Source organism: Theropithecus gelada, chromosome 6 (assembly GCF_003255815.1).
Source record: "Theropithecus gelada isolate Dixy chromosome 6, Tgel_1.0, whole genome shotgun sequence".
NCBI lineage: Eukaryota > Metazoa > Chordata > Mammalia > Primates > Cercopithecidae > Theropithecus > Theropithecus gelada.
Window position 1 is genome coordinate 72,850,305 of NC_037673.1, and position 22,661 is coordinate 72,872,965.

At 42.3% G+C, this 22,661-nt stretch overlaps 1 protein-coding gene across 12 annotated transcripts in view; it reads left to right on the forward strand.

Moving 5' to 3' along the window:
- PDE8B (phosphodiesterase 8B) overlaps positions 1 to 22,661 on the forward strand; it is a 246,202-nt gene that overhangs the window by 210,569 nt on the left and 12,972 nt on the right. For 11 of the 12 annotated variants that reach the window (XM_025387304.1, XM_025387306.1, XM_025387307.1 and 8 more), the window contains 7 exons: positions 7,911 to 7,953; positions 12,405 to 12,482; positions 15,050 to 15,126; positions 16,522 to 16,686; positions 19,093 to 19,138; positions 19,513 to 19,648; positions 20,531 to 20,729. In XM_025387304.1, coding sequence (XP_025243089.1) covers positions 7,911 to 7,953; positions 12,405 to 12,482; positions 15,050 to 15,126; positions 16,522 to 16,686; positions 19,093 to 19,138; positions 19,513 to 19,648; positions 20,531 to 20,729 — 744 coding nt within the window. The remainder of the gene's footprint in view (positions 1 to 7,910; positions 7,954 to 12,404; positions 12,483 to 15,049; positions 15,127 to 16,521; positions 16,687 to 19,092; positions 19,139 to 19,512; positions 19,649 to 20,530; positions 20,730 to 22,661) is intronic. The other variant, XM_025387302.1, reaches the window with a different exon arrangement.

The window sequence follows — 22,661 nt, forward strand, 5'->3', positions numbered from 1 at the left end:
AACTTAAGAACAGAAGCCCTGTCTGTGTCTCTGGCAGCAGTGAGACAAGATGGTGAATCCCTGCACCATTACCCCCAGACCCAGGGCTTATATGCCATGCAGAAAGGGTGATTCAGAGGGATGTGTAGGACAATTGAAGTATGATAACATCACGGTTGTTTGACCTAATGGTCGTGTTTACAGTATGTATGTGCTTTTACCCAAGGAACAATAGATAATTTGGGAATCTTGGAGGCCTTCTCAGAACTGGGGTTAATCAGAAGACAACATGGCAGAATAGCATCCAAGATGGAGTTGCTTTGGCTTCCACACTCCAGCCTCCCAAAGCCAGCTCTTACAATCTCATGCACTCTTCCTCTTCTGTGATGGTCTCTTAGCCTGTAGGGAGGGTGGCTGTAGCTTTAGTAGCAGTACCTTGGCAATGGAAAACAGGTCAGTCCCAGTGGAATACCAAATGAGGGAGGTTCACAGTCTGTTGGATCATCTCTAGTCTTAGGAATACCATGACTTCAGTTTTCTCAGAAGTAGTAAGACAATGAGAGATACTTACATTAATAATTTGAATAGTAGAAATGTAATGACAATTGAAAGAGAATTCATGTGCCAGAACAACAACAACAAAGCCTGTTAGCCAACTAAAAGCATCATGAAGAAAATTAAAACTTAGTTCTTCTTTAGAGACTTGTTGTAGCCAGGAAATAATTCAGGTTTAGCCCAAATTGTAGGCAAATAATAAAAACTCAAGAAGAGTATTTCAGGACCAGGTACGGTGGCTCATGCCTGTAATCCCAGCACTTTGGAGGCTGAGGAGAGCAGATTGCTTCAGCTCAGGAGTTGGAGACCAGCTTGAACAACATGGGAAAACCCTGTCTCTACTAAAAATACAAAAATTAGCTGGGTGTGGTGGCGCATGCCTGTAATCCCAGCTACTTGGGAGGCTGAGACCCGCGAATAGTTTGGATCTGGGAGGCAGAAGCTGCAGTGAGCCAAGTTTTTGCACCACTGCACTCCAGCCTGGACAACAGAATGAGACGGTCTCAAAAAAAAAAAAAAAGAAAGAAAAAAGAAAAAGAAAAGAAAAATAGTGGTTAGGACTAGAATCGAAGTTTTTCTCTCTCCAGTTTCCCCATTTCTACCAAGGATAAATTATAGTACCTTGTTATTTCAGGAATAATGAAAAATAAAAAATAAAAAAATTCTAGGACCAATTTATTTGCTTTATTTGCAAAATAAATGTTAGTCTCACTGTACTTGGCCTAATTATTTGCCTGAAGTGTAGCAAGAATAGTTATTGGTCATATAGGCTTCTTTTCAGTTGGCTTTGCTGGAACTTTATAAGGAATTTTGGATTTGACATTTTAAAAGCCTTGAGACTAAGGATTCCCCGTTAGACTATGCTTGTAATACCTATACATAGGTACTATACCTGTACAAATTCCTCTCTTCTTTAGTTCCCAAAATATCTTGATTCCTGGGCCTGTCAGAAAGTGGTATTATTTACTTACCACAGGCCAGGAACCTTGTAAGGGAACCATTTAGATAACATACCAAGTTAGTCTTTCCAAAGGACTTTTTATCGGCTCTGTAAAGTCAGTGTCAATTCCTCAAAGCAGTCTAGTTATATCTGAAACTACGTGATTCTAGTCAAAGCCTTGGTGAAATAAGCAGTGTTTCCAATTGTGTCCTGTTACAAAACAAAACAGATTCTTACTAAATTTATGCAAATAACTACATTGCCATAAAAGAAGAATACTCATGAAGTTTCCAAATTCTGGAGAACTCAGGTAGAGGGAAGAAGTAAATTTTGCTCACAAAAGTATCCTTTACAATCAGAGTAGTAGTCTTCCAAACAGGATGTTGCCCGTTCATCATGGAACGGTCACCCATAAACCAACCAGCTCTTAGTCAGATGAGGGCGCTGTTTGTCGGGCACCGTAGAATCCAGCAGCTCCTCACACAGTTTCAGAGTCAGTCCTAGGGAAAAAAGAGGCTCTCTGCTCGTGAGTATCTCCTCCTTGTACTCTCCAGGTAGCAAGATCCTATATAAACCATTTCCATTTTATCATGGGACTCTTTTCGGGCACTGTAATCCCCATCAGAGTGTTTCTCTGGGATTACCCCCATACGCCCTAGTAAATGATTCACTAAGGGCTGTCGAGTGAAGAATTTATCCCTACAAGCACTCTGGCAGGCTACATTCTGTGGGCTCACACAGTCTTATTCCCATTTAGCATGTCCAATTAATATTGCTCAAAGGGCAGATTTGCATGCCTTCTCTTCTGTAGTACTAGGTGGGAGAAATGTTTCAGCAGTCAGATGTAATATCCACTTTCATAAAACATTTAGGGAAAGGAGATTATAACCACTTTACATAAAGCCTATTTAAACATTTCGACTTTCATAATTCTATCAACCCTTACATTTTTATGTTCTGGTTCCAGGAACTTCTCTTTTTCACCCCTAGACCATTTTACCGTCTTGTCAAAAAGGCTGTGGGTTTGCAGCAGGGGATTGAGCCAAGGGACCTGGGCACTTTGGTCAGTGTGTCTTGATTAATTACCTCAACATTGCCCCAGGCAATTGTTGATCACCTTTCTCATTTTAATCTTTACCTTTTGATTTTTCAAAAAAGTATTGTCCAATCTAGGGTAAATACAGAAAACTGGTTTGGGTTCCTGTAATGTTGGGAGAAAAGCAGGGGCTTATTATGGTCCATCCAGCTTTTGGTTGTGTTATATTAAGAAGTTTGTTTGAACCTATCAATTTCAATTAATTCAATTTCCCTTTTTTTTTTTTTTTTTAAGAGACGGAGTCTCACCCTGTTGCCCAGGCTAGAGTGCAGTGGCGCCATCTAGGCTCACTGCAAGTTCCGCCTCCTGGGTCGATGCCATTCTCCTGCTTCAGCCTCCCAAGTAGCTGGGACTACAGGCATCCGCCACCACACCCGGCTAATTTTTGTATTTTTAGTAGAGACGAGGTTTCATTGTGTTAGCCAGGATGGTCTCCATCTCCTGACTTTGTGATCCACCTGCCTCAGCCTCCCAAAGTGCTGGGATTATAGGTGTGAGCCACCGTGCCCAGCCAATTCAATTTCTTAATAACCAAGATTTCCACCCTGCTGGGACAAATTCCATGACTCCCCTTTCTTTTCTTCTCTTAGTTTCACCCCTATCAATTTTTTTTTTATTTACCTTTTTTTAGTAACTTTAAAAATTTTCACCTCCCTAGGATAAGTCCTTTGACTCTCCTGTTTGCCATTCCCCATGCTCTTGTAATTAGCCTAATGTTTTTATTAGCATCTGTAAGAACCATGAGGGGAAGTTGAGACAGCAAATTTGAGGCTTCCTGAACTTTTAATTTTGCATCAGTAATGAAGTGCGCATACAAAAGTCCCTTCCACCCCCGCACCCCCTCACCAGACACACACGCTTAACCACAGCATTTACCATGACCTGGGTAGTGGGCACATTGATGGAGTGAATATCCCTGTCATAAAGCCAGTCCCACATGGCTTATAGACAAAGCATATCAGCTGCTTCATCTGGGGTACTCCACGTAGCATTGAGGCTGACCCCATTCTCAGGGTAAACAGATCTTACAGAGGCTTTTATCCAGTCCACCAGGCTGGCTGTTCCCTCAGGAGTAATCTCCCATGTGTCTGGATCACATATAGCCATCTGTGATTGTTCAGTAGTGAGCTGGGGATCCTGCATCAACCCAAACACATTTTTCTACTCTGCAGCATTTAAAACCAAAGACACTGCTCAAATTAGTTACTCTCACAATTCAACAAAAGGTTTACCCAGGGAGCTGATGATACCTATCTACAAAAGGAAACAATTCCTTCACACAGTACCCTCTGGTTTCAGCGGTTACTTGGTTTTGCCCTTCCCCCACATTGACTACCTTCTTGGTAACCACAGGTCTCAGAGGTACTTTCTGTTGCCCTGTCATTATTTTCCCCTTGTAGATAGCTTTGAGGCTAGTGATCTGAGCTCAGACGGACCCACATTTGAGCTTGGTCTAGCCTCAAGGCCCAATCTGGCACTCTTATTTTAGCTTTTATAGAAAATAACCAAGGGACTGAATATTTCACTTTTCCTTATTGGTTTGCATTTATTTATGTATCCAGTGAATCAACTCCTTAGGAGTTGGCTCTGAGTTCCACTGGTAACTCTTACCTTTTAGTAACTGAGCACAGCACAGCTACAGCTCCATGCCATAGGTGAGCACGCGGCCACCCAGGAATCAATCAAAAGTTCCTCATTCTCTATCCTTTTATCCTTTCCCTTTCTATCCATCTAGTTTTATCTGTATCATTTTTCATTCATTTTAAAACAACCTTTAAATAGCCTCTAAACTATGTAGTTACTCTTCCTTCATGCAAAAACTTCATCTTGTTTTTAATAAACTTCTTTACCAAAACACATCTTTCTTTGTTCACTTTGATATAGAATTGTTTCTCTTATATCTAGTAGTTTTAATTACATATATTAACTACTGCTTTAACTCTTAGTAACCCTAATTTCCATGTAAAAACCTAGGATTACTTAATTTAATATAACAGACTTTAAGATTTCAAATTACTGAAAAGAACTTTGAAACTAGTTTTACTTGAAAGATTACTAAAGTTAGGTGAACTAAAAGGTATGTGAGTCGGTTTCTATATTTCTGATAATAACTTTTTTGTTTGTTTGTTTTTTTGAGACAGAGTCTTGCTCTGTTACCCAGGCTGGAGTGCAGTGGCACGATCTCGGCTCACTGTAACCTCCGCCTCCTGTGTTCAAGCAATTGTCCTGTCTCAGCCTCCTGAGTAGCTGGGACTACAGGCGCACACCACCCTGCATGGCTAATTTTTGTATTTTTAGTTGAGATGGAGTTTCACCATATTGGTTAGGCTGATCTCAAACTCCTGACCTCAGGTGATCCACCTGCCTCGGCCTCCCAAAGTGCTGGGATTACAGGCGTGAGCCACTGTGCTCAGCCAGCACTTACTTTTTCTTTAAGCCAAATTAGAGCTCTGTCATATATTTTGGTAATGATCTGTCACATACACAACACACTAAATATATATAGACATACACACAAACAGAAGCAGATCTTATAGATTTACAAGATTCTTTATTTGCCAGTTCTCAAATAGCTCTCTCCCACCTTTACACAACCCACCCAAAGACATGACTCAGATGAAACAAGGTAGAGAAGATTTACATCTCAAAGGCACAGCACTTAGACCTAAATAGCATTATCTGAAAACAACATTGCCAGGAAAAGTGTCTTCTCTTCAACTTAGCTTGTTTCTTATATTACTGACTTCAGGGTGCCAATATATTCTTATATTACTGGCTTTAAAGTAATATTCTTCCAGGGCCAAGAAAGCATGGAAGTTTTGGGGCCTAAATCACACTTTTTTTATCCAAACATGCCAAGAAACGAGTAGCCCTTGGAGTAATAACCACTTGCTGTAAACAACTGCTGTCAGCCACCTCTAACCATATAGCTGTTGCCCGTGACTGCTAGCCATTACAGACAAGGTCAACAACTCTCACAGTACAAAGTAATCTCTGTACCTCACCCCCCACCTCCCCACACACTAACCAGAGATCAGATAACACAATGCAAAAGAGTGCAGTTTTAGACCTGAGTAGAATCTGTCTGCTTACTACTCTTGGGTTTCATAAGGAAAAAGAGATTCTTCCCCAAAAGAGGCGTCTTTGATGCCGTCTGTTTTCCCCAAGGGATCCCAGGCTGTTGGAAATTCCTTTTTTTAGATCCCTCGTGTGGCAAGAGGAAGGAGGAACAGACAGAAGTAAATAGAGAAACAGAATTCGGTAGACTCAGAAGTTTTACAGAGTGCACAGGCCTTAATACATATGTATACATATGCAGCCCAAATTTCAGTTTTAACTAAGTTTACTTTTGACTGTAGGGCCCTTTAAAAAAAAACTTTTTCCTAATTATAATTCCTACTGAAGCTGTTTTACTTTTTTTTTTTTTTTTTTTTTTTGACACGGAGTCTCGCTCTGTTGCCCAGGCTGGAGTGCGATGGCACAATCTCCGCTCTCTGCAACCTCTGCCTCCTGGGTTCAAGCGATTCTCCTGCCTCAGCCTCCTGAGTAGCTGGGACTACAGGTGCCCGCCATCACACCCAGCTAATACTGTATTTTTAGTAGAGAGGGGGTTTCACCATGTTGGCTAGGCTGGTCTCGAACTCCTGACCTGAAGTGATCCACCTGCCTCAGCCTCCCAAAGTGCTGGGATTACAGGAGTGAGCCACTGCGCCTGGCCGGCCGTTTTACTTTTGCGTCTGCTGCCAGCTGGCTCCGGCTGAGAGGCAGTCATCTTACCGCATTGGCTGCCCGCCGCCCTTCCAGACCACAGTGTGATGGATGGCGCTCAGTTAAACCCACTGGCATTTGGGGTCATCCCCACACTCACAGGGTAGTCCACAATCATCTGAAATGTGAGCCACAGCATTCCACATAAAAGTTGGATGCCCACCACAAGATTTCCTCCATTTCTTGGTCTCTCAGCTCCTGGCCTGGCTTACGACACATGTCAGGGTGGGCAGGCCTGTGCACACCTACCCCAAAGTCCGAGGAAGCTGAGAGGCCAAAGAAAGAGGCTGATGAATCCCATTCCTCGGAAAGAAACATCTAATAGGAACTTATGAACAGAAGCCACGTCTGTGCATTGGGTGGTGGCAAGACAAGATAATGGATCCCTGTTCCATTACCCACAGAGCCAGCACTTACATACCGGAGGAAAGGAGTGTGTAGGACACTTATAGGGAAAGCCAAGAATGCTACGCGAATCTGCCTAAGGGCAGGATTTATGGTCAAGGTTGTTCTGATGTAAGGGCAGGATTTACGGTAAGTACATGCTCTTCTTACACAAGGAACAGTAGATAAAATAGTAATCTTGGAGGCCATCCCGGAACTGGGGTTAATCAGAAGTCAACGTGGCGGATTAGCATCCAACATGGAGTTGCTTTGGTCTCCACAGACAGGATTTCTGGCTATTACAGTTGATGTTGCTAAGCCATATTAATCTGCTTCTGCAGACGTCCTACATGCTCATCTGTCTTATTTTTCAAGTTAACCTACCCCGTTCATTGAGTGGCTACAAAGATGTAATGGTCTGAGCACTTGAAAGTAGGTGGATTTAGCAGTGAAGCAGCATGATTATGTTTGATAGAACTAAATGTGCCCCACTAACAGTGTTGGGGTCAGTTATAAAACAAGAAATGCAGGATCCCAAAGGAAGCACACTTATTATTTCTAGTGTTAATGACTTCATTTTGTCATTTGACAGACATTTATTGAGCATTAGTACAAAATCATTAACAACAAAAAAAATTGGTAATGAGAAAGAACTAGGTGCAAAACTGCATCTAAAGTTCAGATCTCATCCTAAGAAAACATTTTATAAATTGACTGTCTATAATTGAGCATTTGAAGAGCTTTGCAGGAAATGTTTTTAACTCCTAGACTTAAATTCAGATTACTTCTGGAGCACAGAAAAATTTTATAACATATCTGAAACAAACAGGTTATATGTTAGCCTTATAAAAAACCAAAATTTAATTGTATCTTTTATCTTTCTGCATTTCTGTAGGCTGTCAAAATAAGACAGTAGCTGACTGGAAAAGTAGATGTCCTGTGTAGAGAGTAGATGCCTTGGGTACCTTCCTGCTCTCAGGCTCAACCGTTCTATAAGTGTCTGACAGTAACAGAGCCTTTGGAGTAGTACCACTCGGTGTATGTCTTTCATCTGTTCATATTATATGTGCAGTTTCTTGCTTTCTTCAAGTCTTCAGAGCTTTTTAACTAAATTGTTTGATGAGAAATATAGCAAATGGCATACTTAAAATCTTTCTCTTGTTTTACCAAACTTTTGAACGACTTTAGATTCACAAGATTCATCGTGATTCAGGAGACAATTCTCAGACAGGTGAGAATACTTCAATTGAACTCTAACATACTTAGGAAGCAGTTGTGGGTTCAAATGTATAAATTTCTCTGAAGAAGTCTAAGTTGACATCTGCCACCCCAGAATGTGGAGTGCCAAAATCCACGTGCTCATATCACAAGGTTGGCAAGCCAGAAGAAAAGCAGAAATCCCTTAAAATTTCCTTGAATCTTCCTTTATGGCAACCTTATCTACTGATTGCCCTCCCCATCTTGTTTTTCTTTTCTTGGCTAGATACCATGTAGGACACATAAACCCAAGAGAGTGGGCCAAAAGTCTAGGGGAGACACTGGTTGAATATGACACAGGTGACAATATGGTGGTTGCTCAACCATGTGCAGTCTCCCTTTTCTTTGCAGTAATTGGTGACTTTATAGTTGGAAAATGTCACTAGGTCCTGGCCTGGGAGGCAGAAGCTCCAAGTTCCTATTCAGTTTCCTACTCTCTCATTTCGTATGCTGGGCAAGACTCTGCTTGGTTCTTGGCTTCCTCCTTAAAAAGAGGAGCTGGACCTGATGGCTTCTACAAGTGGAAAGATCTGGAATTCTCTGATCGTTAGAGGGAAAAAAAAAATCAGTCTGCTACCAAGAATTTAAGATTTTTGTTCCTGCAAGAATTACAACATTCTTTGCCCTGTTGATGGCTTTCCTAGCCACTAATGCGTAACGCCAGACCCTAGGCTAAGTGTTTTAGTCTCTCTTCTTGATGAGGTGGATCACATCTAGCATACTTAGAAAGATTTCATGTGTTCTTTCTAAGTTTCAATTTTTGTCATTGTAAAATGAATTAATAAAAGCCCATCTCATTGTTAATGAGGATTAAAGAAGGAAATGTATAATGCTTAGCAGTAACTGGCATTTAACTGGTACCTTCCTTCCCCCTTTCTGAAACCTTTCTAGACATGACCAGTCTGGAAGAACATAATGACACTTCACACACCGGTGCATTTTCTCTCTCTCCCTCACTCACACACATACATTTTAGTTAATTTCTTGTAACACTCGAGCGGGGGTATTATTTTAACTAACTTGGGAGCTTCTGGGTGCCAGAAACTGTTCTAAGCATTTTCGTGTCCTTTTCAGTACCCAGCATTGCCTTGTACATAATAGACCCTCTGCAAATACCCAGCAAACATTGGTAAATTGAAACCATTCCATCTTGGAAGTACAGTTTCCACCATTTATTCTCTCTTTGATCTTGGGCTACCTACAAAATCTCTCCATGCTTAAATTTCTTATCAGTAAAATGGGGATAGCCCTATGTAGTTTTGAGAATTGTCGTAATTATTGGATGAGATAATTATTTAAAGTACATAGCACAATGCCTGGCACAAAGTAGGCACTCAGTAAGTGGAGGTGTTTTTTGTTTTTTGTTTTTCAATTGGTAGCACAGTATTCCTTTTTGCCACAGAGTACAGCTATTTAAATGTCCTTTATCCTTTCTCTGGCTTAAGTTTCTAATTCATATAAATATCTGTTGAAAAAATGACCAATGAATTCTTTAATTATGTGGCCTTACTTTAACCTTTATTGAAGAATAATTTCTCCAAACTTTTAATCACTTCTATTGCTATAGACTCTCTTAATTTTAACTGAGATAAAATCAGGAAGAATAAACATCATCCATCTTTGAATAATTTCTAATGAACGACTTAGAATTCAACCAGCCAGCCTGGGCCATAGCCTTGAAACTAACCTCTCTACTTTTAGTTTTGTTTAGAAACTACATTTTGAGGAATTTTTGGTTTTTGAATCTTGAATTTCATCTTAAATCTTTAAGTTAGACTTAATTTATTACTTGGTAAACAAATAAATGCTAGGACTGTACATAATTATGAAGTCCCTGAACAGGCTAAACCAAGTGTCTCACAAGTGAGCAGTATTAGTTTCTCAGGGTTTCAGAAATGCCATGATCCCAACAATATCATTTAAAGTACTATTGTTTATAGATAATTGTAAAAATGTATATATTAAAACTTATATGCAAGGATAGGTAAATTACTAAGGTAGAATTTGGAAGATAAAAATTAGGAAAAGAGATAGCATAGGTATTTTAAGTTAGATTATTTAAGGTAAGGCGCTATAGCTATGGTGTTCAGATTAACTTTATAATAGTTCCACCTTCACTTCATGTTGTATAAAAATAATTCAGTTTTAATTTTTGATTTAATAATTTTTTTTAGTTGAATCAGGTTTTTAGGACACCAAAATAAATGGTTAACAAGGTGATCTAGAAGAGTGTCTAAGACATTATAAAGTGAAAACAGTAAGTAGTGGAACAATGTAACATGATCACGTGTCTAAAGACATATATGCAAATGAACAGATGTAATTAATAACCCCCAAGTACTATATGCTCACTATGTGGCAGACACTGTTCTAAATGCTAGGCATATATTAACTCACTTATTTCTCAAAACAACCTATAAATGAGATGCTATCATTACCCCCACTTTATAGACGTGGATAATGAGACCCAGAGAAGTAACATTCCCAAGATTACACAGCTACTGAGTGGCACAGTAGAAATCTGAATCTTGGCAATTTGGCTCTGGAGCTGGTTTCCTTAACTACTAGGCTTCTTGCACCTCGTGACACTAGGCAATTCTTAAAGAAGAATTATTGCATCTTTTTTTTCTTCTTGGAATCGGATCATTTTATTGGCATCTGAGAAGTGCATTCTTCCTGCTGAAATTTCCATGTCTGCCTCCTCTCCTAGCCTAGCGAGGAGTAATCCTGTGTTATGGTTAAATTTCTCTACTCGCTTATGAGTTACTCTCACAAGAAGCAAATGCGCTGAAAATGTGTGTTTCTGAAGCCAACATTGCTGCCTTGTCATTTTTTATATCTCGGCGCTCACTGGTGGCATATGCTTTTTGTTAGTTTTTACATTAACATGACCGTGCATTTTCAGTGTTAAATTCAAGTCTGCAAAGACTTAGGCCAAAATTATTTAAATGTTTGCCTGCCCCCACCGCCCTGGAAGATAGGGACAAGGGTGAGAGTTGAGTTGTTGAAATTTTGGGGAAATCTGAAACTGTTTTCTTCCTTTCCTGTGATCAGCAGTATGCATCATTTGATGAAATCCATCCTTAAAGAGAATCTAGAAGACCATCTAGAAGTCTGACTTTTCAGAGGTGCCCAAATTGGTCTGAATTAATTTCTTAATTTAAATCTCTATAGGTTTCATTAGTATTATATTTCCTCAAATATCCCCATTTAACAGCCTTCCCTATCCAGTTGAATATATTGTCTTTCAAGTAAAGATTTAAAGTACTATTATTTATAATTTTAAAAATATATATTGAAACTTATATGCAATGATAGGAAAATTACTAAGGTGGAATTTGAAAGATAAAAATTAGGAAAGGAGATAGTATAATAAATATTTTAAGTTAGATTATTTATGATAAGGCGCTATAGCTATGGTGTTCAGATTATAATAGTTGCACCTTTACTAGTTCAATAGTTCCCTCGAGAATGTCCCTCAAGTTTTAATGTTTATTTTCTTAAATTGTTTGTTTGTTTGTTTGTTTGTTTTGAGACAGAGTTTCACTCTTGTTGCCCAGGCTGGAGTGCAATGGCACAATCTTGGCTCACTGCAACCTCCGCCTCCCAGGTTCAAGCGTTTCTCCTGCCTCAGCCTCCCAAGTAACTGGGATTACAGGCATGCACCACCACGCCTGGCTAATTTTTGTTTGTTTTTTTGAGACAGTCTCGCTCTGTCGCCCAGGCTGGAGTGCAGTGGCATGATCTTGGCTCATTGCATGCAACCCCTCCGCCTCCTGGGTTCAAGCAAGTCTCCTGCCTCAGCCCCCTGAGTAGCTGGGATTACAGGCATGCTCAACCATGCCTGGCTAATTTTTGTATTTTTAGTAGAGATGGGGTTTCACCATGTTGGTCAGGCTGGTCTCCTGAACTTCTGACCTTGTGATCTGCCCGCCTCAGCCTCCCAGAGTGCTGGGATTATAGGCGTGAGCCACTGTGCTCAGCCTAATTTTATGTATTTTTTTTTTTTTTTTTTAGTAGAGACAGGGTTTCTCCATGTTGGTCAGGCTGGTCTCAACCTCAGGTGATCTGCCCGCCCGCCTTGGTCTCCCAAAGTGCTGGGATTACAGGCATGAGCCACCACACCCAGCCTAATGTTTATTTTCAAAATTACATTCATGGAACTAAATAACCCTTGATACTAAGCTATATTACTATGATGTAACATGGCACCATTTAAAAAAACCATCATTTAACTAATATGACTATAATTTTTGTGTCTTTCATGATTTGTAAAGAAAGTGGTTGATTATTTCTTAAAATTATTTTATAGTGCTTAAAAAGTAACCTTGTTTTCTTTAGAGAATAAAGAAAAAACATATTTGAATCTCTTCTGTGAATACACGGAAAACTAATCACCTTCCCTTTCTAATCTGAAATCCTTAGAGCCTCATTCATTCAGATATAAGAACAGGAGGAAAGAGTCCATTGATGTGAAATCGATATCATCTCGAGGCAGTGATGGTAAGACATTTTTCAGATTCCTCTGACCTTTTTAAAATGTAGAAAATGATGGAAGAATATGTTAAAAAATTCATCAGTGTATAAACTCCAAAGAGTAAGAGTTCAACACCACCGACTTCTTTTTCAATAAGCTGAAAGGTTTTAGGGTTTTTAATTATTTTAATTATTTTTAAAAATCTTATACTGTAGTCTTGGTCCTCTCTTTGGAGGGACTCCATGCTTGTTCCGTGATGGCTTGAAGCATGTTGAGCCATAACCACCCAGGCAACTCAGAGTTTTAGTAGCTGAACACGGTCACTCTTGGGTGCTAGAGGCAGAGAGGCAGCCAGTCCTGGCTTCCCAACTGCCAACACAAACCTAGTTTTCAGTGTACCAGCTATATGCGCTCAATTCGTAATAAAATGTCACAGAGAAATTGTGAGGCAGAATTTAGCAAAAATGTTTCTGTCCTGCAAAGCAGGATTTAGCAAAACATTTTTTGAGTTCCATCAGCCAGGCCTAAGTAAACTATTGGATTTGCAGGGAGATGGAAAAGTCAGAGACGATTCTGACACTTCATTGCTCGGTGTCTGGGAAATTTTAAGTCATATTTACAGAAATGGGAACGTCTCCAGGTTTTGCTAGGTTGGGGGTTAAGGAGAAGATGATGAATCTTATTTTAATGGAGATGACTAGGAAGCTAACCTGTAACCCTGGTACTCGGGGCTATAGATGTGGACTCGGCAGTCCTAGTGGTGACAGGTGAAGCCAGGGGCAGAAGAACGTCTCTAAGGGGTGTGTGTTCATGTGCATGTAGTGAAAGGACAGAGGGTCTAAGCCTGAGCCTGAAGGCACAGTCTCAGCCAAGGGATGGGCAGTGGAAAATAGGGCCAGTGAAGAGGACAGAAGAGCTGGGGGTGACCATGTGAGTGCAGTGTCACATGAACCAAGAACAAGAGGGGACTGAGAAAGGAAGTGGCCAGCAGTGTTAGATGCTATGGATATCAGAGCTAGAGAGCAGACAATAGACTAGTACATTTCACTCACTCATTTGGTTTTTATTTGGCAAATGGGAGGACAGGTTCTGGGGTGTGAGGAGGGGATGGTTAGTGCCTGTGATAGAAGAGAGATGAGGCTGGTAACTTGAGAGAGTCAACAGAAAGGACAAGGGAGGGACCTTCCAGTCCTTCAGTACACAGTGGGAAGACTGAGTATTAAAGTGGCTGACATAGGCCAGGTACAGTGGATCATGCCTGTAATCCCAGCACTTTGTGAGGCTGAGGCAGGCCGATCACCTGAGATCGGGAGTTCGAGACCAGCCTGATCAACATGGTGAAACCCCATCTCTACTAAAAATACAAAATTAGCTGGGTTTGATGACGCATGTCTGTAATCCCAGCTACTCAGGAGGCTGAGGCATGGGATTCGGTTGAACCCAGGAGGTGGAGGTGGAGGTTGTGGTGAGCTAGATCCTGCCTCCAGCCTGGGCAACAACAGTGAAACTCCATCTCAAAAAAAAAAAAAAAAAAAAGTGGCTGACATAGCAAGGACCAAAGATGCTAGAGACAAGGTGATAATTCACAGGGCATGTGAGGGATGGAAACCAATAATATAAAGAGAGATTTTTTGATGGATTGAGTGGATAGATAGAATCTTTTAGACTGAGAGGATAGGGGTTGAGGGAATTTGAACTGGACTCACTGGTTTTGGAGCGGACCTTGAAGGGGACTATCGTCGCTCCAGTGTGGGCACAGTGGAGGCTGAAGAGCATGCAAGTCTGCAATGGCTGCTACACCAGCAGCAGGGGGGACCCCAGAGTGGCTGAGCAGGAGGCAGGCTCTGATGTGGGCTGGGTTCAGTGATCCCATCCATGAAATGGGACTCTACCCCTCCTGCCTGCTTCAGAGAGCGTGGTAGGAAGATCTGATGAGAACAGTGCTTTTCAAGTCAAGCTTGTACCCTTGGCATCTTAAACCAAGTATAAACATTACCTATTCAGAAAAATAGAAGTTTTTTAAAAAAATTAAAGTTTCTGTGGATTTGAACTAGAACTTCCATGGGTTTCTGGGAGTTAAGAGCCTGAAGGCATGGGCAGGGGAGTGACTGGCCCTAATTCAGACTGAGAATGGGCTCAATCCTCCGCCCTGACCCTGAACATGAACTGTCTCCCCTCCCAAGCTGGCTGCACAGTCATCTGGTTACAAGGCCAGCGGCTTAGGACTCAAAGTCATGGAACTGCAAAAGTTGGGTTTGGGTGACCTGGGGGAAGGTGAGCCCTGTGGGGGTCATTAGGCTGTTGGGATGAAGCCTTTTTGGACCCCATCAACCTTCTCTGAAATTCCCCTTCTGGACTTGGGGCTCACCAAGCCCTCCTGCCTCCAAAGTTCCAGGCGAGATCGCCTTTCCAGACTCAGGCAAGTAGAGGTTGGGCTATCAGCCTTGGCAGAAGAGATGGGTGAATTCATGGCTTTTTCGGTGGGAGGGTAGTCCTGTGAGAGGTGGGCCCTGGTCCATGAAGGGACACCTTTGCTGCACTTAGCCACACTGAGCCACCAGAACTGGACACAGCTTTCTTGCCTTCTCTCCAGCACCAAGCCTGCAGAACCGTCGCTATCCATCCATGGCGAGGATCCACTCCATGACCATCGAGGCTCCCATCACAAAGGTGAGTGGCGGCTGCTGCCCGCACTCTGCAGTCAGGGGCCCTCACACAGGGCTGTGCTCTGAAAATACATCGCACTGACATCATGGAGCTCAGTCTAGTGGAAGAAGCAAATAACAGGCAAATAAACACGTAACAAAAGTCACAATCAAGGCAGTGAAGGAAAACAACTGGATTCTGTGAGAGAAAATTAGAGTAGGGCCCTTAAGTAGGTTGGATGAGATGGGTGGTCAGGGAAACTCTCAATCATGTTTGAAGCAAGACTTCAAGCATAAAATGTTACTCGGGAGAAGAAGGAAGAGAAGAAGACTCCAGGTAGCAGGAACAGCAAGGGGAAAAGCATTGTGATGAGCAAAGAGGGATTGGAACATTTAAGGAGGTGAAAGAAAGGTGGAGTGGCCGGAGCTTGGTAAGCAGGCGAGAGAGGAGGAAGATGTAGGTTGTACAGGGCTCAGCTCATTCTGGACCACAGGGACATAGTTAGGAGTTTATATCTTAGTTTATGTCCACTGGAAACCACTGAAGAGTTTCAGGTGTGGGGTGGGCGATGTGACCAGATTATCTGTTGAAAAGAACACCCAGCTATTGTGCAGAGAATGGATTGGAGGTGGCAAGAGAACAGGACAGTTAGGGGACTATTCTAGAAGTAGCTGAGCTAGAATTATAGCAGTGGAGGTGGAGAGAAATGATCAATACATATTTTGGGGTAGACCAGTAGGACTTGGTGATGAATTATATTGCCAGGGGTGGGAGAGGAATGAGGAAAAGTATGTCAGGCACGGCCTCCCAGGTTTTTGGTGTGAACATGAGGTAGAGAGAAGTGCTTTCTATTGCAGTGTAGAAACCACAGAAGGTGAACAGCTTTTGTCTTTGGTTTTTTTGTGTGTGTGTGTGTTTGTGCTTTCTGTGGGGAGAGGGGAACAAGACCATAGTTTAGTGTTAGACCTGTGAGACATTCCAGTAGATATGTCAGGTAGGGAACTGAACATACAAGCCTGGAGGTCAAAGGAAGTTGAGGGCTGGGAGGTATATCAAAAGTCCCTGGCTATGGACCATAGGTGTCCAAAGTCATGGAACCAAAATATCATTTCTGGAAGTGAGAGAGTGAGAGAGGGGCCCAGAACAGATCTCTGAGCAACTCCAACCTGTAGAGGAGGCCAGGGAGGCAAATCCGCAAGGGAGCCTGAGGAAACCTAGTCACTGAGGTAGGGAGAACATTCACCAGGAACCTGCAGGGAGAAAAGCATGCTTCAGGAAGAAGGGCGGTGCCGTGAAAGCACTGGTCATTTTGAATAAGAGATGGTTACCCACTGATTTCTTTTGGATTCTGGGCATACATATGACTTTTGGGAAATAGAACCTGTTGTCCTCAGATGTATTCTTTCTTCACTCCCTTAGGTTATAAATATAATCAACGCAGCCCAAGAAAACAGCCCAGTCACAGTAGCGGAAGCCTTGGACAGAGTTCTAGAGATTTTACGGACCACAGAACTGTACTCCCCTCAGCTGGGTACCAAAGATGAAGATCCCCACACCAGTGATCTTGTTGGAGGCCTGATGACTGTGAGTGATGAGGCAAAACCTGAAAAGCAAGAGAGGTATCTGGGGCCCCTAGAGTGCAGCCGATGTGGAAACCGTTACCTGTGGTTGCAGAAGTACCTGCTGTATAGACTAACGTTAGCATAACCAGAAGCAACGGCATCGGAATTTATGTATTACATGTGTAGTGGTATTTGAGTGACTGTTGAATTTGTCTTTCCATGAGGCTGACCTACCACAGCCATGGGGACAGCGTTTCAGAATTCCTATGACTGCAGGGAGTCAGTGGGCAACTGGTGGAGGGCTCAGTGTACAAGATGGGGCTTTGCAGGCTCTTGATTACTCCTGCTTTCCCTTGATCTGGTACAGTACTGGATTTCATTTCCATGGACCTCAGACTCCTCATGTAATGAAAGGGTTTATAGTTAGACTATAGCATTTAATCTTAACTATAGGATCCTTTATTTAAATAAAAGTTTGTATAGAAGTTCCATTTATAAGGTAAAAGCAGAATGGGGCTGTTCTGGCTCAGGGAGGGGAAGGGAAGAAGGAACCTCTCATTGCCAAATTCCAAAAAGCACAATTTACACCACCAAGAGTAGCTGATTTCTAGGGACTTGTCCTATGAGCTATTTGGCTTTCATAATCATCTATCAGCAAGTAAAGGAAAAAAATTCAAATTATTTATTTGAGTTCCCCATCAGAAGCTGGAATTCTTTAGAAAAAAAGTCCAGAGGTCATGTATGAGTTTGACTCTGAAGGTTTCTATCCATCCCTGCCACCAAATGCTGAATGTTGACTGACTTTCCCCTCCATTCTCCACCTGGAACTTGAGGGCCTCCTTGTTTCTTTCTTGCCCCTGGGCTGGCCTGTTAACTCCATCTAATGCAGTGCAGAACTCAGCTTCTAGGCAGCACCGGCAAGGGCTCTGCAAGAAGGTGGCCACCACAGAGCTGCAGTGGGAAGGGTCTAGTTCTGGGAGCAAGCCATGTTCCCTCCCTCCCTCCCCTGCTGCTGATGCAGGAAAGGCAAGTCCTCAAACTGGGGCCCAGCCGGGAGGGTTCCTGGCTTCTCCGAGGAAATATACCAAGGGCAAGCCGGTGGTGTTAAACAGCAACTTCTGTTAAAGCAGCAGTTGTACAGCAGCGGCAGAGGGACTGCTCTGTGCACAGCGGGGCTACCCCATGGGCAGTGTGTCCTTGGTAGCAGCTCAGAGGCAGTGCTGCACTCATCTTTATATGCACTTCTAATTACATGCAAATGAAGGGGCAGTTTTGGCAGATATTTCTAGAATGAGGGTGATAACTTCTGGGTTGTTGCCCCGGAAAGGGGTGGAAACGTCTGGGTGTTGCCATTGCAACGGTAAGCTGCAGTGGCATGCTGGTGGGCATAGCTTATGGGGAGGTGCTTCTGCCCTGGACCTGTTTTACCTAGTCCTCAATTTGGCCCCATGTCCAAGTCCCTCCTCCTATATCACTGCCATACCATCCTGGATTTCCTCTCCAGAGGATGCTGTGAGGAACCAGTGCATGATTCCACCTCAATTTTATGTGGTTTTGGGGAAGTGGAACAAGAGAACAGCAAGGAAAACCAAGAATCTCTTGCCATACACACCTTAGAGGCAGGACAGTTGTGGCTGTTGTTACGTCCATGTTTACTCAGCTCTTGGCCTAAAGATCTAAGTTGTAACTTCAGGGGAGTCCTTCGTTAATTAATACTACTTTAAACCTTAGCACACATCATCTGGGAATGACAAATAAGCATTTCTAAATGACTTTTAAGCAAAGATCTAGATAATTTAGGTACTCAGAGATCGAAGGTGGAGGGAAGGAAACTGAGATTCAGGAACACTTGGGGACTAGTTCTAGAGCCAGGACATAGCCAAGCATTTGAATTTCATCCACTCTCTTAATGCTGCACTCCAAGGACCTCAAACCCAGAAACTCTTCTTTAAAAGGCAAGCAGCAATGCTCATGTTTTAAAACATAAAATACAGTTGGGGAAAAATTAGTTGCAATGTTAGTCAAAAAATAGCTCAAACTTTATATTCGAAGGTAATCCCCTAAATATGGCTGATGGCTTCAACTCCTCAAAATGTAAGTCTGAAAACACAAGTAACACAGTCCCTCTGAGGGTGAGGCAATCCTGTCAAGATCTGAAGCAAGGACTGTCAGTCACATCCTGACGCAGTCACATCCACTCTATCCCAGGTCTCCACTTTCTGGGGCTAATAGTTACAGAAGGGAGAGTATCATCTGTCTTATAACTGTTCTGATTTAATTTTGAGCTTTGCTTCAACTTAGACTTCCAGATTGGTTGGGTTATTCAGGATTCAAATCTCTTTCACTAACAAAAAAAAAAAAAGAGAGAGAGAGAGAAAATGATAATGGATATAAAGCATACTTCTAACAGGATCTTCCTTTATTCCAGGATGGCTTGAGAAGGCTGTCAGGAAATGAGTATGTGTTTACTAAGAGTAAGTTTTCATCTATCTACTGGTTACTGTAACCTGTCTCCAGCCTGTGCTGTCCCCGCTGTTGTGATTATTGTTCTGGGAGGTGTTACTTCCAGGTAGTCCCATTTGAGTTTAAGCATCAATATGGTCTACCTTTAAAATTAGTCTCCTAATTAAAATTACTTCTCTGAGCACAGAGTAAGAATTGCAAATCTCTATACATTTAAACAGGGTTAAAGTGAATTATTTTTCTATTTGAGGTTCTTGAAGTTCAATAACAGAAAAATCAGGTATAAGACTTTTTTTCTAGTAGTAACCATGAAGATGATGACAGACAGCCAGGCGCTCAAGATTCCACAATTAACCAGCCTCTCCCATCCCATCTGTTTGCTCAGATGTGCACCAGAGCCACAGTCACCTTGCAATGCCAATAACCATCAATGATGTTCCCCCTTGTATCTCTCAATTACTTGATAATGAGGAGAGTTGGGACTTCAACATCTTTGAATTGGAAGCCGTTACGCATAAAAGGTATGTGACTCCTCTGGCTGAAGGCAGAGCAGGATTGATGGCCACACTCAAACTCTCACATTTGGAAACTTTGAGGGAGATATGTTTTTGCCGTGAGAGACCTCATGGGTTCTGGCTCTCATGCCATGTTAGAGTAGTGTTGAACGAGTAGAGAGACTGTAACCCTTGAGTGACCCCCTTTGTGGAGAGTATTAGTAAGATGTGGGATCCGCCTGAGTATCCACAGGTCTCTCCTTTGTGCTAGTGAGCCAAGAGTTCTAAGAATCCTCAGTCTCAAAATTGTTGAAGCTCTACCCTACAGAATGGAATTGAGAGCACTATAGATTTTTTTTGTTTTTTTCATGATCCATCCTGTAGGCAGAAGAAAGATTAGATAACTAAAAGTTCTTTTTCTGTACTAGGAGAAGGCTGTTTCTTCTCAGGGGTGTTGGTCTGTAGGATATGAATGATTCTCACCTGTAATGGAAATAAGTAACAGGACTCTAAATGATAGGACTTGGGACCATCCAAGCTGTTCCTTTCGCCCTTAGGCTTAGTCACTTCCTTAGGGAGCAGAAATAAAGTGCAAGGTTAATGTGGAAGTGGAAGTGGAGAGGGACTGCCAGGCTCCTTTCTTGCTTGTCAGAGCCACTGAGGGGCCTGTGGTTTAGAGATCATCCAGAAATAATTTGGATGTACTACAATGAAGCATCTAGTTCCAAAGAGGTGGCTGGTGAGGAGGAGAGATCCCACCTCCTAATTTTTAGAGGAGATGCTTTTAAATCCCTGTGTGTGTGAAGCTATCGTCAGAAGAAAAATGCTTCCATCCCCCACTATCATCAAAGAAAACAGTTTCTGGGCCAGTGAATACAATGAGCCCGGGTGGGTTTTCCTATTTTTCAGGCCACTGGTTTACCTGGGCTTAAAGGTCTTCTCTCGGTTTGGAGTATGTGAATTTTTAAACTGTTCTGAAACCACTCTTCGGGCCTGGTTCCAAGTGATCGAAGCCAACTACCACTCTTCCAATGCCTACCACAACTCCACCCATGCTGCCGACGTCCTGCACGCCACCGCTTTCTTCCTTGGAAAGGAAAGAGTAAAGGTAGGATTTTGATACCATGACCTAGTTACCTGCCTGGATTGGAGATCCAAGAACTTAATCTTAGTAAATACATTAAGCAAACAGCTATTTTGCAACCAAGTTGACAGCTTTTTTTAAAAAAAAATTTTTGTTACCAAATAGACCAGTCACTTTGGTGTAGTAAAGACACGGACCTTTCTGCTAGCCCTCCCCTCCTCCAAATAATAATTTGTATCACCACAGAGACTCCTTTATATGCATGGCAGATAATGAACCCATTTTCCAAGCGTTAGCTAGGAGCTGTGTTACTGGGTTGCAGGACAGAACTTAATTATTACAGCAAATGGTTACTAGATCTATAGGTTAAATTTTAGTATCAGGATTTGGCCACTGGTAGATTACAATCCAGGTATTAATAGCCATTCCGCATTCTACACTGATTTACATACGTTTGTGTTTGTGTTTTGTGTAGGTGCGAATGTGCCTATTTGTATATTAATGACTTCTGCATAATTCTGAACGAGTTCCATATCCCCTGGTCTTAGAGTTCAGTACTGTCATGTACCACCGCTGACTTGCAGGGCAGTCCTAGGAACCCCTGCCCTCTACATAAGGGCAGCCCTATTTAAAGCCGGCAAGTAATCCCCATCTCTCCTCCTCCCCAGCTACCCCCACTTGCACACCGAAGCTTATACATTCTTTTGCTACAATAGAACTAAAACTTAAAGTTTAGATACCCCTGGGAGAAGTGCCATACAGGGATTGAAATTCACGTCAATCTGTAAATGCCTGACGTTAGATCATTTTCTTAGAACAGGTGTTGATGAAGGATTAATATCCTAGGTATTTAGGAGCTATAGTGAGACAGGTAGAAGCAGAAATGGCATGAAAACAGGAAGAGGGGTGTGGGTAAGGTTTTCTTCTCAGTTTTGCCAGCAGCATCCTGATATTTATTCAGTTTCATCAACAAGAAAACAATGTGGCCCAAGAATGATGCTTTTGAAGAATTTTGTCTTCTACTTTTAAAAAACTAATAGTGATATCAACCTATGTTTCTATAACACCTTTCTTTGAGGAGTGAAAACACCCTGGATTCCTATTACAGGTTCATGCTCCTCTTTTTTTGGGGGGTGGGGGGACGAAGTCTTGCACTGTTGCCCAGGCTGGAGTGCAGTGGCGTGATCTCAGCTCACTGTGAACTCCACCTCCCGGGTTCCAGCAGTTCTCCTGCCTCAGCCTCCTGAATAGCTGGGACTACAGGCGTGCGCCACCACACCCAATTTTATTTTTTTTTTTTTTTGTATTTTTAGTAGAGGTGGGGTTTCACCATGTTGGCCAGGATGGTCTCCATCTCCTGACCTTGTGATCCACCCGCCTTGGCCTCCCAAAGTGCTGGGATTATAGGCATGAGCCACCATGCCCGGCCCATGCTCCTCTCTTTTATACCACATGATATTTCACAGCTGAAGCCACATGCTACCAGGTGAAAACAGCACCCAACTCATTAATGCCAAGAGCAAGGTGATCAATAGCCTCTGCAGTCTTGAGTTAGAGGTGAACCTCACTCAAGCAGAACCACTCTAGGAAAACGTTGATGAAATCTTTGATAAATTAGGGAATGCTTAGTAGCTTGATCATATCTTACTATCCTCTTCCAAAATATGTTTCTTTAAATTGTGAGTTCTGCTAGTATATTTGGAGCCTGATTAGATTTCTCAAATGACAGCAATAGAAACAAGTTTAAGATTGGACAGAATATGTTTACAATTCAGAAAACATTTTCTCATGCTGGCAGCCCCTGCCAGAGAATCAGAAAACTTAGAGCTGCTAGGAACCTTGGAGAACTGAGCTGGAAGGGGCTTCTGTGCTCAGAGCTTTGGTTACCTGCCTGTGATCACTGGTGGGTCCATCATGAGGTGCTTCCAGAAAGATTTATTCCTGAGGTCTCTTCTA